The 18,564-nt window shown below is 40.4% G+C and overlaps 1 protein-coding gene and 1 long non-coding RNA gene across 16 annotated transcripts in view; one reads left to right on the forward strand and one right to left on the reverse strand.

Moving 5' to 3' along the window:
- Nucleotides 1-218: 218 nt before the first annotated feature.
- The window catches only part of LOC135260703 (obscurin-like), an 80,353-nt gene continuing 62,007 nt past the window's right edge, over nucleotides 219-18,564 (reverse strand). For 10 of the 15 annotated variants that reach the window (XM_064346139.1, XM_064346138.1, XM_064346143.1 and 7 more), the window contains 5 exons: nucleotides 16,092-16,397; nucleotides 10,584-10,889; nucleotides 8,600-8,908; nucleotides 3,342-3,650; nucleotides 219-2,269 (listed from right to left, as the gene is read on the reverse strand). In XM_064346139.1, the coding sequence (XP_064202209.1) occupies nucleotides 1,899-2,269; nucleotides 3,342-3,650; nucleotides 8,600-8,908; nucleotides 10,584-10,889; nucleotides 16,092-16,397 (1,601 nt within the window). In that variant the 3' untranslated portion in view covers nucleotides 219-1,898. Of the gene's footprint in view, nucleotides 2,270-3,341; nucleotides 3,651-6,668; nucleotides 7,662-8,599; nucleotides 8,909-10,583; nucleotides 10,890-13,356; nucleotides 14,232-16,091; nucleotides 16,398-18,564 lie in introns of those variants that run through there. The other 5 variants (XM_064346145.1, XM_064346144.1, XM_064346147.1 and 2 more) reach the window with 5 other exon arrangements.
- LOC135260711 (uncharacterized) lies at nucleotides 5,241-5,791 on the forward strand. The gene is made up of 3 exons (XR_010331733.1): nucleotides 5,241-5,380; nucleotides 5,443-5,521; nucleotides 5,628-5,791. It is a non-coding gene; the product is annotated as an uncharacterized LOC135260711 (long non-coding RNA).

The following is an 18,564-nucleotide window of genomic DNA, read 5'->3' on the forward strand; positions in this document are numbered from 1 at the left end:
TATTTTTTTCCATAAATTGATACAGCAACGCAGCCCTTTTTCAGATCAGGAGGAACATAGAGAGAAGACTGAGCACTGAGACACCGGTTTGTTATGTTCATTGGAAATCTGTAAATGCATATACTCCTTCTTGAAAATTCATGGAAAGTGTTCAACCATCCCAGGACTCTTAAATATTTAATCGTAAGGCAGCATTGGAAATAAAATATAAAACAATATCAACGCCATCAATGTATTTATTAAAGAACAGACATGCAGTTGAATTATCCAAAGTCTCAAAGTGCTTGCACAGGAGTTCATTCTTCAGAGGAAAATCATTGTGGAGCAGCATGAACCTGAATGAGCATGGAGCACAGATTTGTTTTGAGCTCCTACCCAATGGAGGTGTTAGGCTGAGCTCAGCCCAGCAGGACAGGGGTGAACCCTGGACAGGACACCAGGCTACTCCAGACCCACATGGAGAAAGCCTGGTGTCCTGTCCAGGGTTAACACTCAAGACTCCAGAGTCGGCCTCTGAACTGTGGGGAAGGGGCCAAACTGGCAGGCCAAAAGTACATGTGGGTAATGGAACATCCTGACTGGACTACTGCAGCCGTTTTTCATGCATTCAATCACATGGGGGTTGGGGGGGGCGGGGGGGCGGGGGGGTGGTCCATATAGGTCCAGGCAGTGAACCTGATCAAGACCAGTCGTTTTAATTTTGGGGCAGAAAAAGAGAAAAAGCAGAGCAGTTCAACCTTGCAGTCACAGAGGGCCTATGGTGGCCACATAGTCCACTTATAGCAAGAAACAGCCTTGACTTTGATTTGGTGAGCAGAACAGCACCCTCTTACCTGCCATCTATTATCAAACCCGAGCTGTCTTTCTGATGAAATTAACATCAACACTGTATGTGTATATGTGCATCGCTCTGAATAAAAAAACACCTGCTAATGGTCTAAACGTAACATAATATCATTGTAAATTCAGTCACAGACAGTCTGGGATCCTATCCCACAATGAGAGTACATGCAAATGGCACAGTGACAGAGCTAGACGGAATTGACTCAATCATGACACTGTCATGACGACCAGTCACCCAGCTAGCCGCATTAACGCACTGAAGGTATATCGCATCTTAAGGTAAATCACAGTTCCAAAAATCAACGAGTCTAATGTAAAACAAAAAAAGACTGCAGTTACTAGAGGACAATTTGCTAGGGTCATGCATGTGACCTTGAAACAAACTGCCTTATGTGATGAATATTGTGCCTTCTCATCTCCCTCGGGATGCAAACCTGAGAGCAGGGCAGCGTGGGATGCCTGGAGGCCCCAGCAGCACGGTGGAGCGCTGCATTCATGTCCTTTTAACACACCGAGACAACAACATCTCCATATGTAACAGCACCTGACCCAACAGCAGCACTGAACTGAGTGCAGGTTCACGAAGACCATGTTTAGCCTTTGACAAACATAACAGGAAGTGGGGATTGGGAAGCTTCCTGTTATGCCAGCCTTTCCGTTACATCAGCAGTCTCACTTTCTGTTATCTTTTCATGATCTGGGGTCTCGTGTGCAAAGAAGGACAATTTACATTTACTTCACGGAAATTCACTCCTACTCCAGGATGAAGGAGAGGTATGCATAATAATAATAATAATAATAATAATAATAATAATAATAATAATAATAATAATGCACCTTTCATGCAGCATAGCAAAGGCTGCAGCAGCAAAATGCAAAATATATCATTTAATCCTCATCCTATATACTTTACATGATTCAAAATTTAAATTCACAAAGACATTGTTTACATTAAAATAAATGATCTCTTCGCTACAAACCACAATTTTTTACAGATGGTGTGTGCGTGCATGTGTATAGGTGTGTGTGTGTGTGTGTGTGTACGAGGTGTATTTCTATAAATATGAAATCATTCCAAGTTTAATGGAAGCATATTCTGTAGAGTTTTCACTTTGATTTTGGATGTTTGTATTTTTCACTGTTTTACTGTGAACAACAGTAGAATATGTCACTGAATCAGCATTCTTCTCCTCCACCTGCTCCCTGGTCCTCATCTCTTGTTCTTCTCTGGATTCCACGTGTGCATTTTTCCTGGATCTAACTCTGTGGTAAAATAACACAGCCCCACACACTGCGACCGTGGCAACAACAGCAGCAATGGTCGCGTACAAGATAGACTTTTTCAGATGGATCTCCGTTGTGGAGGGTGGCTTGCTTCCACGTGTGGATACGTGCTCGGTTATGGCTGGAGACCGGGTTGTGGCTCCTACAAAATAAAACCTTTGTCAATGTCTGCAGAAGCACAGCAAGAAAATGTTTATTTTTTTAACAACCAGCCATTATCAGGTCCTGTGGCATTGCTGGCACACATTTGAGGTTGTGGGTCAGACCAGATTGTTAGTGCGGGACTGAGTAGGACCATAGAATCTGCTGAAATATCACCGTGAGAGAGAGAGGGGTGAGATTAGGGTGTGGGATTTCACATAGACATTGCCTCTTTTGCAGTGAGACTGTGAGTCTTTGTTTTGTATGTCTTATCCACACCTGTACTTTCCCTCGTCTGACACAGTGATATGAGAGAGGAGAGCCAGGTTTCCAAGGGAGACGGAGTCCAACACCTGCACTCTGACTGTTGCAGTAATCCACAGATCTGGACTTTTCTTAATAAAGTATGAACATCTGAACATGGATGCCATGTATATGAAAATGATATGAAACATTATAAGTTTTTATTTTAAATACTCCAGTTTGATGATTTTAAGTCATATGGTTCACAACTTACAAGGAGCAACAGGGGGTAATTATAATATTATAATGACAATAATTACAGAAATAATTAGTTTAGTTTGAGGGATATGAGTAATGAATTCCAGTTACAACACACTGGTTAGTTCTTGCTAAAGACATGCCTGTGAAGCAAGCCGCGGGGGCAACATAGCTCAGGAGGTAAGACTGACTGTCTGGCAGTCGGAGGGTTGCCAGTTCAAACCCCGCCCTGGGCATGTCGAAGTGTCCTTCAGCAAGACACCTAACCCCTAACCCCTAACTGCTCTGGCAAATGAGAGGCATCAATTGTAAAGCGCTTTGGATAAAAGCGCTATATAAATGCAGTCCATTTACCATGAAGTACTCAAACATTGCAGAAGGGATGTTCTACTTGATTCGAAATGCCACATGCAATTTAAAATATCATAATAATCTAATGAGAATCAGATTAAGGAAATTTCAGTTTCTTATCAAAACTGGCTGTGCAAACTTGTAACTTCAACTCAAATTTGGCGCATAAGTACTGCAATGTGGTTCATTTCAGAACTATGGGCATATGTGGTCAAATTTACCTTTAACTCTGAGACTGATGTCTCTGTAAATGGTTCTAGATGCTTCACACCTGTATGTTCCCCCATCTGCAGGAGTGAGATCTGAAAGACGGAGAGTCAGGTTTCCTGGGGTGGCAGAAATATTCACCCGGTCTTTGTAGCGGTTGTTCACTGCATTAGGATATGACCAAAGTGTGGTGTCGGAAGGACCTGGATTAAAAATCCATCTGGCAGATTTCAGTGTTGGCTGTCCCTCAGTGCAGTAGCAAGGCAAGACCACGGAGCCTCCTGTGTACCCAGTGACCTGTTTGGGTGCAGATAGAGAACAGCCTGCAACAGAGAGTGACTTATTATGAGTGTCCTGTATGGTGATTGATTCAGTGATCGATTAATTAAGTTAGTTATTCTTTAGTTAGTTCAGTTAAAAATACACGTGGCCCCTCTAACCAGAGATGCCCCAAATACAAAAAGAATTTGAAGGAATAAAACACTATAAAGCCAAGGGCTTATTTCCATTGTGGTCTGTTAAGACCTGGTGGCAGTATAGCACAATGGTCAGGGGAATAGGCATGTATGCCACTCTGGACAATAGTGTCTCCAAAATGTCATATAAATGCAATATAAATATGTTTGAATTAAGTACAAAACATCATTAATTCATTAGGTAGTTGGCACTTTGGGCTTTTAATGAGTTAAAATGTATTTTGGTTGCAACTATTTACAATTAGTAGCTTTAGTAACAGTACTCCTTCCATATTGGATAAATACCTTTATCCAGAGCAGATAAAACAATGTTCATAGATTTGAGTTCAAAGCATAGTGCAAAATATCAAATTCATTTTCCAAAATATATATTTACCAAAGCAGACATTTAGATCAGAAAGGGGGTTGAACTCATGCTCCTAACTCTATAAATTTTAGGGTTTTGTCATGGAGTTAGAACTTTTGATTTTAGAGTAAAGAAACACATTTCAATTTCCTTTTCCAACAAAAAACGAAATCACTTTTATTGTTCACTTTCGATTTTTTATCATTTTATATACAAACTCATGAAACGCAATCACAATCGAATCATTGATACTTACAAGCTCACCAAGGACCAGAGGTGGTAACCCGGCTTCAAAGAGTAAAAAGACTGACCATGCATTTGCTCCAGCACCATGCACTAAACCAGCTGATCACAATAATTAGTTCTCCCATCATGCTGAAGAGTTATGCTAATTAGAATCAGCTGGTTTAGTGCATGGTGGTGGAGCAAATTCATGGTCAGTCTTTTTACTCTTTGAAGCCGGGTTACCCACCTCTGCCAAGGACTTAGGACACAGTGTTTTCTCCTTAGATTAAACACGGCGCTCAATTTAACACAAGAAAATGAGAGCAGGTTTAGCTGTTGGGAATGACACCCAGAAGTCTGTGCATCATTCTCTCTTTACTTCTATGGGACTATAGATAGCACATAGACACACGGCTGTAACTGCGAGCTTAAGGTTTGAGTGAAGCTCTTTGAAAGCATCAATGGGTCAGATTAAATGATCAACTCACCTGAGATCATGTGAATCAGACTGCTGACCAGCCAGACACAGACCAGCATGGTTTTCAGTGTCAACATTCCAACCAAATATACACACAAAAGATTCAGTTACACTGATCCAAACTGCCTCTCTATGGAAGTGTGAAGTGCTTGCTTCTACATAAAATTATCTAAGCAAATGCAATTGTTTTCAATGACACACGGTATGAGTCATATTTCCTGCCCTTGTGAATCCTAAGACAGAAGTACCTTGAACAACACATATGAAAAAGCAGAAATAAATTTTAATATTAAAAAATTCTCCTTTAACAGGAGGACATAAATCCTACCCTTTGCTGTCCTGTAAAAATACATAAAAAAAAATTTATAACAGGTTTAATATTTAAAAATGTGATGTCAGGCAGCGTGCATGCATGTGGTTGGCACTGGAGGAAGAGCTGAAAGGGGGGGGGGGGGGAGAGAGGTGGATAATAAGCTGTTATTGGACAGTACATACTGGTGCTGAGCTGTTATTGGACAGTGCATACTGGTGCTGAGCTGTTATTGGACAGTGCATACTGGTGCTGAGCTGTTATTGGACAGTGCATACAGTTGCTGGCATCTCTCCTCTTAGGGCCAGTACAGTGTATCTCCTCTTAGGGCCAGTACAGTGTCTCTCCTCTTAGGGCCAGTACAGCGTCTCTCCCCTTAGGGCCAGTACAGTGGCTGTCCTCTTAGGGCCAGTGCAGTGTCTCTCCTCTTATCGCCAGTACAGTGTCTCTGCTCTTAGGGCTCAGTGCAGTGTATCTCCTCTTAGAGCCATTACAGTGTCTCTCCTCTTAAGGCTCAGTGCAGTGTCTCTCCCCCGGGACCGCCCTCCAGTAAGCCACCGCCAGACGGACGAGAGACAACAAACTCATACAACAAAAACAAACAAACAAACAAACAAACGACAAAGAAAGCAAAACCAACAAAATGCGATACACCGAAGCTAAAATCCTCCCCCGAGGAAACCCATTCATTCATCCGGCGTCTCTCCTGCGTTCTGCCTCTTACCTCCCCTCTTCATAACCTGGCGCCATTGACGAATTCCAGCGAGAATCGGCTGCGCCGCTTTCCCGCCAGTGCAACCTGCAATCAGCCCATTACCCCGGCGTGCATGCCACACGCGGATCCCAATCAAACAATTCCTCCCGTGAATCCAGCACAGAGAAGCCGGTGGCTTGTCAGGCTCACCTCCTGACACGAAGGCTTTCCTCACTGGGGGCCCTAAGCAGTCCTGTCGAGCGGGGTGGGGGGGGGGGGGGGCAGGGTGGGAGTGGGGGGGGGGGGGTTGTGAGAGGGGGGATGGGGTGCTCTTTGAATATGTCGAGCGTTAGGGGGGGTGGGGGGGATGCTCTTTGAATATGTCGAGCATTAGGGGATATCGTTGCGATAGGGGATGAATACCGCATGGGGGCCCCCTGGTTCCCACAGGGGCCCTAAGCAGCCGCTTAGTTCACTTATGCCTCGGGTCGGCCCTGGTTTGGACATTACCACAACTCACTTAACGGTAAGTTACGAAGCTGCTTGTGTGTCAATGTTTGCGCACTTTTTTCAAAAGTAAAGCCCCACGCTTCATGATCTGAGGATGTGGCTGGTCTCTCATAGGAAAACTGTTTCCTTGATTAAAATTAGTATGTGCATTTCTGGAACAATATTGTAAGCTTGTGAGCAGACATAACCTCCATCACAAGCTTATTTGGTGGTAGCTTGCTAATCAACTTGGGTAGCCTACCCGTCCAGCTAATGAACAAACTAGCTAATATACCTTCTGAAATAAAAATGGAACAAATGCATTGGTATTAGCAATTTTATGCCTTCACAGATATATTAAACAATATCATACATTAAATAATAAGATAGTTATCCATGCTCATACCATAATTCCATTCCATTGTTGCACATGAGATAATATAAAGAAATACTACAGTATCAATACACATACATTTTTAATGCAAAATATTAGAATTTTATCATTACAATTTTTAATAATCAGAGGTTTTTACAAGTTAAACTAACATCATGCTATAATGCAGTGCACCTAGAAGTACTGAGATGCAAAATACAAAATAATATAGAATTTCATCCTGATCCTATATACTTTACATGACTCACAGAAGAGATTTACATAGCTCAGGAGGTAAGAGCGGTTGTCTGGCAGTCGGAGGGTTGCCGGTTCAATCCCCAGGCCTGGGTGTGTCGAAGTGTCCCTGAGCAAGACACCTAACCCCTAATTGCTGATTGGTAGCTTGCATGGCAGCCTTTCACCGTTGGTGTGTGAGTGTGTGTGTGAATGGGTGAATGAGAGGCATCAATCGTAAAGCGCTTTGGATAAAAGCGCTATATAAATGCAGTCCATTTACCATTACCATATTTTGTGTGTGCATATGTGAATGCTTTTTGTGTGTGTGTGTACGAGGTGTATTTCTATAAATATGATGACATTCCGAGCTTAATGGAAGCATATTCTGTGGAGTTTTCACTTGGATTTTGGATGTTTGTATTTTTCACAGTTTTACTGTGAACAACGGTAGAATATGTCACTGAATCAGCATTCTTCTCCTCCACCTGCTCCCCGGTCCTCAACTCTTGTACTTTTCTGGATTCCACATGTGCATTTTTCCTGGATCTAACTCTGCAGTAAAATAGCACAGCTCCACACACTGCGACCGCGGCAACAACAGCAGCAATGGTCGCGTACAAGATGGACTTTTTCAGGTCTTCAGAGATCTCCTTGCTTCCACGTGTGGATGTGTGCTTGGTTATGGTTGGAGACTGGGTTGTGGCTCCTACAAAATAAAGCCTTAGTCAATTTCTACAAAAACACAGAAAGGAAATGTTTATTTTTTTTTTACAACCGGCCATTATCAGGTCCTGTGGCATTGCTGGCACACATTTGAGGTTGTGGGTCAGACCAGGTTTTTAGTGCGGGACTGAGTAGGACCATAGAAGCTGCTGAAATATCACCATGAGAGAGAGAGGGGTGAGATTAGGGTGTGGGATTTCACGAGCCAGGTTTCCAAGGGAGACGGAGTTCAACACCTGCACTCTGACTGTTGCAGTAATCCACAACTCTGGACTTTTCTTAATAAAGTATTAACATCTGAACATAGATGCCATGTATATGAAAATGATATGAAACATTATAAGAAATTATCTCTAACATAATATCAACTTGTTTTTAATTGTTTATATTTTAAATACTCCAGTTCGATGATTTTAAGTCATATGGTTCACAATTTACAAGATGCAATAGGCAATAATTATGACAATAATTACAGTGGTAACAATTTGAGTTTGAGATATGAGTACAAAATTCCAGTTACAACACGTTGGTTAGTTGTTGCTGAAGACACCCCTGTGAAGGAAGCTTTGAAGTACTCAAACATGGCAGAAGGGATGTTGCACTTGATTCTGCCAAAATATCAATAAATGCTGCATGCCGTTTAATGTATCAAAATAATCTAATAAGAAATAGATAAAGGAAATTTAAGGTTTAAAACAGAACCTCTTATCAAAACTCACTGTGCAAACCTAAGATTAAACTTCTGCTCAACCTTGGAGCAGAAGTAATGTGACTCATTCTATAATGATGATTTTTATTCTGCATGTTAGTGCAATGAAACAAATACATTTACTGTAAAGTAACATAAAAGTGATAGAGCCCTTGTGTCACCCAGTGTCACCCCGTACTTGACATGCTATGGGCACATGTGGTCAAATTTACCTTTCACTTTGAGTCTGATGTCTCTGTCAATGGCTGTAGATGCTTCACACCTGTAAAATCCCTTATCTGACAGAGTGAGATCTGAGAGACGGAGAGACAGGTTTCCTGGGGTGTCAGAAATAATCACCCGGTCTTGGTATTGGTCGTTCACTGTATTAGGATACGACCAAAGTTCGATATTGGAATGATCATGAAGAAAAATCCATCTGGCAGTGTTTGGTGTTGGCTGTCCCTCAGTGCAGTAGCAAGGCAGGAGCACGGAGCCTCCTGTGTACCCAGTGACCTCTTTGGGTGCAGATAGAGAACAACCTGCAACAGAGAGTGACTTATTATGAGTCTCCTGTATGGGGATTGATTAATTGAAATTCTTTCTTTTCTTTGAAGATCATTTAAAAATACACGTAGCCACTCTGAGCAGAGATGCCCCAAATACCAAAATAATTTAAAGGAATAAAACACTATAAAGCCAAGGGCTTATTTCCATTGTGGTCTGTTAAGACCTGGTGGCAGTATAGCACAATGGTCAGGGAAATAGGCATGTATGCCACTCTGGACAATAATGTCTCCAAAATGTCATATAAATGTAATATAAACATGTTTGAAAAAAGTACAAATCACCATTCGTTCATTAGGTAGTTGGCACTTTGGGTTATTAATGAGTTAAAATGCATTTTGTTCACAACTATTTACAATTAGTATAGGAACAGTACTCCTTCCATATTGGATAAATACCAGAACAGATTAAGTAGTGTTATGAGTTCAAATTTTTTTTTAAAAGTTTAAAAAATGTGTTTCTTCACTCTAAAATCAGAAGTTTTTCGAAGAATTTCAGGGTTTTGTCATGGAGTTAGGGCATGAGTTTAACCACTTTTTGGATTTAAATGCCCGCTGGGGTAAATATATATTTTGTAATATAAATTTGATATTTTGCACTATACTGTCAGGGTTTGGAGTTAGAACCCAAGAGCAGAGTGTAAAAAAACACTAAACTCAAAAGGAAAGTTTAAACAAAAACTTTACTTAATAAAAAAAAAAGGAAATCAGAACAAACAAAAGTCCACGTGGGGCATTTAACGAAAACTAAAAAAAAAAAGGAGGGTACCCGAAAAACTTGAATAACAGAGAAACACAACGAGGCAGAACATGAGCCGAAATACACAGGCAGAACAAACAGGCAGATACACGAGCAGAAACACACACAAACGGGCAGATATGTACGGGCAGAAACACAAGGAACCAGCACCCGAGTCAGGGAAACAAAGAACTTAAATAGGCAGAAGTCTAACAAGACACAGGAGGGCACAATCCACAATCACGCCAGAGAGGGAAGGGAGAACGAGACACGAGCAAAAACAAAGATTGAGAGAGAGAGAGAGAGAGAGAGAGAGAGAGAGAGATGGCGGTAGGATTAAGAGATATAAGCACACCTGATTGTATGTCTCACCTAGGCCGCCTCACACCTTCAGTTTAAAAGTTTTAAGTCATATGGTTCACAATTTACAAGATGCAATAGGCAATAATTATGACAATAATTACAGTGGTAATGATTTGAGTTTGAGATATGAGTACAGAATTCCAGTTACAACACGTTGATTCGTTGTTGCTGAAGACACCCCTATGAAGCAAGCCTTGAAGTACTCAAACATAGCAGAAGGGATGTTGTACTTGATTCTGCCATAATATCAATAAATGCTGTATGCAGTTTAATGTATCAAAATAATCTAATGAGAAATAGATAAAGGAAATTTATGGTTTAAAACAGAACCTCTTATCAAAACTCACTGTGCAAACCTAAGATTAAACTTCCACTCAACCTTGGCGCAGAAGTAATGTGACTCATTCTATAATGATGATTTTTATTCTGCATGTTTGTGCAATGAAACAAATACATTTACTGTAAGGTTACATAAAAATCATAGAGCCCTTGTGTCACCCAGTGTCACCCTGTACTTGACATGCTATGGGCAAATGTGGTCAAATTTACCTTTCACTGTGAGAAAGATGTCTCTGAAGTGCCCATCTGTTTCACACCTGTAAAATCCCTTATCTGACAGAGTGAGAACCGAGAGACGGAGAGACAGGTTTCCTGGGGTGTCAGAAATAATCACCCGGTCTTTGTATTGGTCGTCCACTTCATTAGGATACGACCAAAGTATGATACTGGAAGGATCTTGAAGAAAACTCCATCTGGCAGTGTTTGGTGTTGGCTGTCCCTCAGTGCAGTAGCAAGGCAGGACCACGAAGCCTCCTGTGTACCCAGTGACCTCTTTGGGTGCAGATAGAGAACAACCTGCAACAGAGAGTGACTTATTATGAGTCTCTTGTATGGGGATTGATTCATTGAAATTCTTTCTTTTTTTGAAGATCATTTAAAAATACATGTAGCCACTCTGAGCAGAGATGCCCCAAATACCAAAATAATTTAAAGGAATAAAACACTATAAAGCCAAGGGCTTATTTCCATTGTGGTCTGTTAAGACTTGGTGGCAGTATAGCACAATGGTCAGGGAAATAGGCATGTATGCCATTCTGGACAATAGTGTCTCCAAAATGTCATTTAAATGTAATATAAACATGTTTGAAATAATTAAAAATCACCATTCGTTCATTAGGTAGTTGGACCTTTGGGTTTTTAATGAGTTAAAATGCATTTTGTTCACAACTATTTACAATTAGTATTGGAACAGTACGTCTTCCATATTGGGTAAATACCTTTATCCAGAACAGATTAAGCAGTGTTCATAGATATGAGTTCAAAGTTTAAAAAATGTGTTTCTTTACTCTAAAATCAGAAGTTTTCCCATAAATTTCAGGGTTTTGTCATGGAGTTAGGAGCGTGAGTTTAACCCGTTTCGGATTTAAATGTCTGCTGCGGTAAATATATATTTTGTAATACAAAATTTGATACTGTCAGGGTTTGGAGTACAAACCCAAGAGCAGAGTGTCAAAAAAACACTAAGCTCAAAAGTTTAAACAAAGACTTTACTTTAAAAAAAAAAAAAAAAAAAGGAAAACAGAACAAACAAAAGTCCACGAGGGGCATTTTCAGTCATGTACAGTCTTATGTACAGGCTCTTTAAATGCAGTCACAATCAAATAATTGATACTTACAAGCCCACAAGGGAACACAGTGTTTTCCCTATATTGAAAACTACACTCAATTTTAACACAAGAAAAGGACAGCAGGCTCAGCTGTTGAGAATGATACCCAGAAGTCTGTGCCTCATTCTCTCTTTACTTCTAGGGGACTATAGATAGCACAGACACACAGCTGTAACTGCGAGCTTATATTTAAGGTTTGAGTGAAGCTCTTTGAAAGTATCAATGAGTCAGATAAAATGATCAACTCACCTGAGATCATGTGAATCAGACTGCTGACCAGCCAGATACCCACCAGCATGGTTTTCAGTGTCAGCTTTCCAACCAAATATACACACAGAAGATTCAGTTGCACTGATCTAAACTGCTTCTATGGAAGTGTGAAGTGTTTGCTTCTGTTTCCAATGACATGCAGTATGAGTCACATTTCCTGCCCGTGTGAATCCTAAAATGGGAAGTACCTCGAACTGTACATATAAAAAAGCAGAAATAAATCAAATAAAAATAAACAAAAATGTATTATAGTTTTTACAATTAAAAATGTGCACCTTATTCGTGGGGCGGCACGGTGGTGCAGTGGGAAACACTGTCCCCTCGCAGCAAAAAGGTCCTGGGTACGAATCCCAGCCCCTTTCTGTGTCTGCATGGGTTTCCTCCGGGTACTCCCGTTTCCTCCCGCAATCCAAAGACATGCAGGTAGGCTAATTGGAGACTCTAAATTGCCCATAGGTATGAGCGTGTGAGTGAATGGTGTGTGTGCCCTGTGATATGTTGGCTGCCTATCCACAGGTGTAATCCTGCCTCTTACCCAATGCACACTGGGATAGTATGATTTCTGAATCAATTGTAGGGGGAATTATATGCTGGGTGCCCAAAATAATTTAGCTACTGTAACAATTATGCCACCTCTGATTTGCTATAACAAACAACATGCTTTTTTGCTGTTATATGTTTACTCAATGCCATCAAAAGAGACAACGAGAGGGTTGGTACCCACGGAGGTCATGGAGAGAGTTTCAGATTTGGAGATTAGGGACACTAGATGGAGTTGAAAACCATCTACTTTTGGGGTGACCTTATGGATTTGAAATGGTCTATAATATTTGTTAAAGAAATTCATTGTAATCATCAACGTGTTTGGCTTTTTAAGTTAGTTAAGGGCTTAATGTTAAATGTGCTCAGCTAATTTTCTTGCTGCATTGGCATAGTATCATCTTTTGCACGCTTCAAGTGGTTAATGGAAAAGAAACAGCCACCTAACTGGCATTTATTATAAGCACACACCACATTGGTATGTATAGTAGGCTATTTGCTTTGTAAAAGCTTTCCTCATTGATTTGGACATTACCACAACTCACTTAACGGTCAGTTACGAAGCTGCTTTTGTGTCAATGTTTGTGCACTTTTTGCATAAATAAAGCCCCACGCTTCATAATCTGAGGATGTGGCTGGTCTCACATTATCATAGGAAAACTTTTTCCTTATTTAACCTTAGTATGTGCATTTCTGGAACAATATTGTGAACTTGTCAGCAAACAATCTCTATCACAAGCGTATTTGCTGGTAGCTTGCTAACCAACTTGGGTAGCCTACTCGTCCAGCTAATGAGCAAACTAGCTAGTATACCTTTTGAAATAAAAATGGAACAAATGCATTGGTATTAGCGATTTTCTGTCTCCACAGATATATTATGTAAACAATTTCATACATTAAATAATAAGCTAGTTATACATGCTCATACCATAATTCCATTCCATTGTTGCACATGCGATAATATAAAGAAATACTACAGTATCAATACACATACATTTTTAATGCAAAATATATGAATTTTATCATTACAATTATTAATAATCACAGGTTTTTGCAAGTTAAACTAACATCATGCTATAATGCAGTGCACCTCGAAGTACTCCGATGCAAAATACAAAATATAGAATTTTATCCTGATCCTATATACTTTACATGATTTACAAAAGAAATTCACAAACACATTGTTTACATTAATATAAATGATCTCTTTGCTACAAACTGCTCTCTTTGCTACAGATGGTGTGTGTGTATGTGCATATGTGAATGCGTTTGTGTGTGTGTGTGTGTGTGTGTGTGTGTGTGTTTGTGTGAAGGCGTGCGTGTGTGTACGAGGTGTATTTCTATAAATTTGATGACATTCCAAGTTTAATGGAAGCATATTCTGTGGAGTCTTCACTTTGATTTTGGATGTTTGTATTTTTCACTGTTTTACTGTGAACAACGGTAGAATATGTCACTGAATCAGCATTCTCCTCCTCCTCCACCTGCTCCCCGGTCCTCATCTCTTGTTCTTCTCTGGATTCCACATGTGCATTTTTCCTGGATCTAACTCTGCAGTAAAATAACACAGCCCCACACACTGCGACCGCGGCAACCACAGCAGCAATGGTCGTGTACAAGATGGACTTTTTCAGGTCTTCAGAGATCTCCGTTTTGAAGGTTGGCTTGCTTCCATGTGTGGATACGTGCTTGGTTATGGTTGGAGACCGGGTTGTGGCTCCTACAATATAAAACCTTTGTCAATTTCTGCAGAAGCACAGCAAGGAAAGGTTCATTTTTTTAACAACTGGCCATTATAGAGGTCCTGTGGTATTGCTGGCACACGTTTCAGGTTGTGGGTAAGACCAGGTTCTTAGCGCCAGACTGTGCTGAAATATCACTGTGCAGTGTTTGAAAAAATTAACACAGCAAAAGACCAATCCTGCTGTGGTTCCACAAACCCAACGCAAACGTCAAAAAACGAGGATGAAAATAGCAACTTTGGAAAAATATCATTTTATGTACGTTCATGTACACAACATGTGCCATTTACTCCGATTTTATTAGAACTGTTTGCCGACATTTTGCACCATTAAAATAAGGCTCTGGTACAGTGCTGGTGCACGGGGTCACCACCAGGGACTTTGGGGCCCCATGATCCCGGGCCACCCTACCACTGTACAGTTACGGCACAGTTTTTTGAGGGCCTCTTTCGGTCAGGGCCCTTGGAATTGTCTTAAACTCTGGCCAGACGTAAGGCGCCCCTGGTGGTACACATTGGGTATTTTGGGTTGCTGCTGCCGTAGTTACTGCCAGCAGCACACCAGGTGCAAGCAGGCCTCAGTCTGTCATCAGTGAGCGGTAATGCAGATGAGGCAGGTAATGCAGGTGAGTACACTGATAGAGGACATTAGCATCAGCACCAGCACTCTCTATAGGTCAGACTGCAGGCAGTAAAGCATAACTCCATCAGCAGTACTGGTGACTCAAAAGTTTAACTCCTTTTTGGATTTAAATGCCCGCTTTGGGTAAATATATATTTTGTAATATAAATTTGATATTTTGCACTATACAGTCAAGGTTTGGGGTAAGAACCCAAGAGCAGAGTGTAAAAAAAAAAAAACACTAAGCTCAAAAGGAAGTTTAAACAAAGACTTTACTTTAAAAAGGAAAACAGAACAAACAAAAGTCCACGAGGGGCATTTCACGAAAACTAAAAAAAAAAAGCAGGGAACCCGAAAAACTTGAATAACAGATACGCAACAAGGCAGAACACGAGCAGAAACACACAGGCAGAAACACAGGCAGATATACGAGCTGAAACACACACACACGGGCAGAAACAGACGGGCAGACACGCACGGGCAGAAACACAAGGAACCAGCACCCGAGTAAGGGAAACAAAGAACTTAAATAGACAGAAGGCTAACAAGACACAGGAGGGCACAATTCACAATCACACCAGAGAGGGAAGGGAGAACGAGACACGAGCAAAGACAATGATTGAGAGACAGAGAGAGAGAGAGATGGAGGTGGGATTAGCAGATATAAGCACACCTGATTTGATGTCTCATCTAGGCCCTTCCACACCTTCAGTTTAATAGTTTGAAGTCATATGGTTCATAAATTACAAGATGCAACAAGCAATAATTATGACAATAATTACTATGCTAATGATTTGAGTTTGAGATATGAGTACAAAATTCCAGTTACAACACATTGGTTAGTTGTTGCTGAAGACACCCCTGTGAAGCAAGCCATGAAGTACTCAAACATTGCAGAAGGGATGTTGTACTTGATTCTGCCATAATATCAATAAATTCTGCAAGCAAGCAGTTTAATGTATCAAAATAATCTAATGAGAAATAGATAAAGGAAATTTAAATCAAAACCTCTTTTCAAAACTCACTGTGCAAACCTAAGATTAAACTTCCACTCAACCTTGGTGCAGAAGTAATGTGACTCATTCTATAATGATGATTTTTATTCTGCATGTTTGTGCAATGAAACAAATACATTTACTGTAAAGTTACATAAAACTCATAGAGCCCTTGTGTCACCCCGTCCTTGACATGCTATGGGCAAATGTGGTCAAATTTACCTTTCACTGTCAGTCTGATGTTTCTGTGTTGTCCATCTGCTTCACAATTGTATGTACCCCCATCTGACCGAGTGAGACCTGAGAGACTGAGAGACAGGTTTCCTGGAGTGTCAGAAATAATCACCCGGTCTTTGAATCGATCGTTCACTGTATTAGGATATGACCAAAGCGTGATATCGGAACCACGTGAAGAAAAAACCCATCTGGTGGAGGTTGGTGTTGGCTGTCCCTTAGTGCAGTAGCAAGGCAGGACCACGGAGCCTCTTGTGTACCCAGTGACCTCTGTGCTCGCAGATAGAGAACAACCTGCAACGGAGAGTGACTTATTATGAGTCTCCTGTATGGGGATTGATTCATTTAAATTCTTTCTTTTCTTTGACTTCAACGTTTAAAAATGTGCTTCTTTACTCTAAAATCAGAAGTTTTCCCATGAATTTCAGGGTTTTGTCATGGGGCTTGAGTCTAACCCCTTTTCGGATTTAAATGCCCGCTGGGGTAAATATATATCTCATAAAAAACACGTTTTCAACGTACAAAAATGCCAAGTTACTCACACATACAAGACCAGTCAAGGCCTGCCATTAAAGGTATTGATATCAAAATGACGCCAAGTTACGGTACTACAAACAATATAGGCTATCTTGCCTCACCGAAATTAAATAAGATGTATTCCAAAGCAATGCTACCCAATATTTCCTCAATTCTTTCAAGTCACTTGGCCCTGTGTGTATAAGCATGCACTACATGGACAGGACAAACATATGTGTGGATGGCTTTCTCAAAGTCAAGATTGATTGAATAGGCGTCTATATGTCCAATTTGTCTTGGTATGTATGTATTTCGCTGCCCAGCCTTTCTGTTGCGTGAATGATTGTATGTTTCTTGGTATAAATGTCTGTTCGTAAATGTGAATGTAACATGCTGCGAGGGAAATGTCCCCATGGGGATAAAGAAGTTCTCTATGTATGTATGTACAATATGTATTTTACATGCAGTATTTATTGTACGTAGCAAATATACAATTACTTGTACATTTACTGAAATTCAGTTCAGAAGCAAGTGTAAACTTATGTTTTCCCGAGAAACATGCTTCCTGTAGTTACTCTCCAGCAGTTTTCTACATGAATTTCAATGTGTTCCATGAGGCAATTCAAAATATTCGACTCTTTGATCTGACACAAAGTTTGCATGACATTGTAAAATGGTAAGATTACAAAACACAGGGCCAAGTGACTTGAAAGAATTGAGGAAATATTGGGTAGCATTGCTTTGAATACATCTTATTTAATTTCGGTGAGGCAAGATAGGCTATATTGTTTGTAGTACCGTAACTTGGCGTCAATTTGATATCAATACCTTTAATGGCAGGCCTGGACTGGTTTTGTATGTGTGAGTAACTTGGCATTTTTGTATGTTGAAAACGTGTTTTTTATGAGATGTCATTTCTTTTTGCAAAGCGTTTTATTATGAGAGTGAGACATGCGAAGTGACCCTGTAAGAAACAGTTGTGGATTATAGCTATCCCTGTGTGAATTTGTACAGTCTGATGAGCGTGTACCGTTTGGCAGTTTTGGTTTGCTATGTATGTAAAACACTGGCTGTGACAAAGAGTGCGGTGGCGTAAGTGTAAAGGCATCAGAAACGCAGGTGACATATGGCCAGTGTATGTACTCACGGCCATCCAACAAGCCTTGATTGACAAAAGATTCAGCAAGCCCGTAGAATTAGAGCTCCCTAGGTCGCAACTTGTGTACCCTGCTGTGCTGCTCCATTGTCTGTTATTTCGTGGAGATGCACTTTTAGTGTTTGCAAGGTTTATAATACATTTTGATAGGCTTATCTGCAGGTGGGAATCCTCTTCGCTGTTTTGCTAAGCTAAAACTATAAAACTTGATAGTGGAGAATAGGAGCAGACGCATATGTCCCAGCAGGCTTTGCACATGAGAAAATAACAACAGTGTGAGAGAAATTAGGATGAAATTATGAAATGGCGAAGTTGAAACCATATATTTTTAGCAGAATGGGCATGTAGGTACAGATTGTCATGATCACAGACTATAGTGCGAAGTAAATGAAGTGACCATGAGCGAACTTAGTATCCTTATCGAATGGTATATATAACAGTCGCTATAGAGTTTTAGCTGTTAAAGTGGAGGCTTAAGTAATGTTAAATCTATTGCACTGGTGTGCTTTTCTCATGTTCAGTACTAGTAGTTATAATTATGAGTGAGTCATGATTTTAAATGTAATGTTTAAATGGGGAGTTGCAGAACGTACATATGTAGTAATTGTTTGTATGTGGCTAGATAGAGAACAGGCCGGGGTAACATGAATGTAGAAACGTGGCTTTGATGTCGTATGGTTCAAAATTTACAAGATGCAACAGGCAATAATTATGACAATATTTACAGTGGTAATGATTTGAGTTTGAGATATGAGTACAAAATTCCAGTTACAACACGTTAGTTAGTTG

The sequence above is a fragment of the Anguilla rostrata genome, chromosome 8 (assembly GCF_018555375.3).
Source record: "Anguilla rostrata isolate EN2019 chromosome 8, ASM1855537v3, whole genome shotgun sequence".
NCBI lineage: Eukaryota > Metazoa > Chordata > Actinopteri > Anguilliformes > Anguillidae > Anguilla > Anguilla rostrata.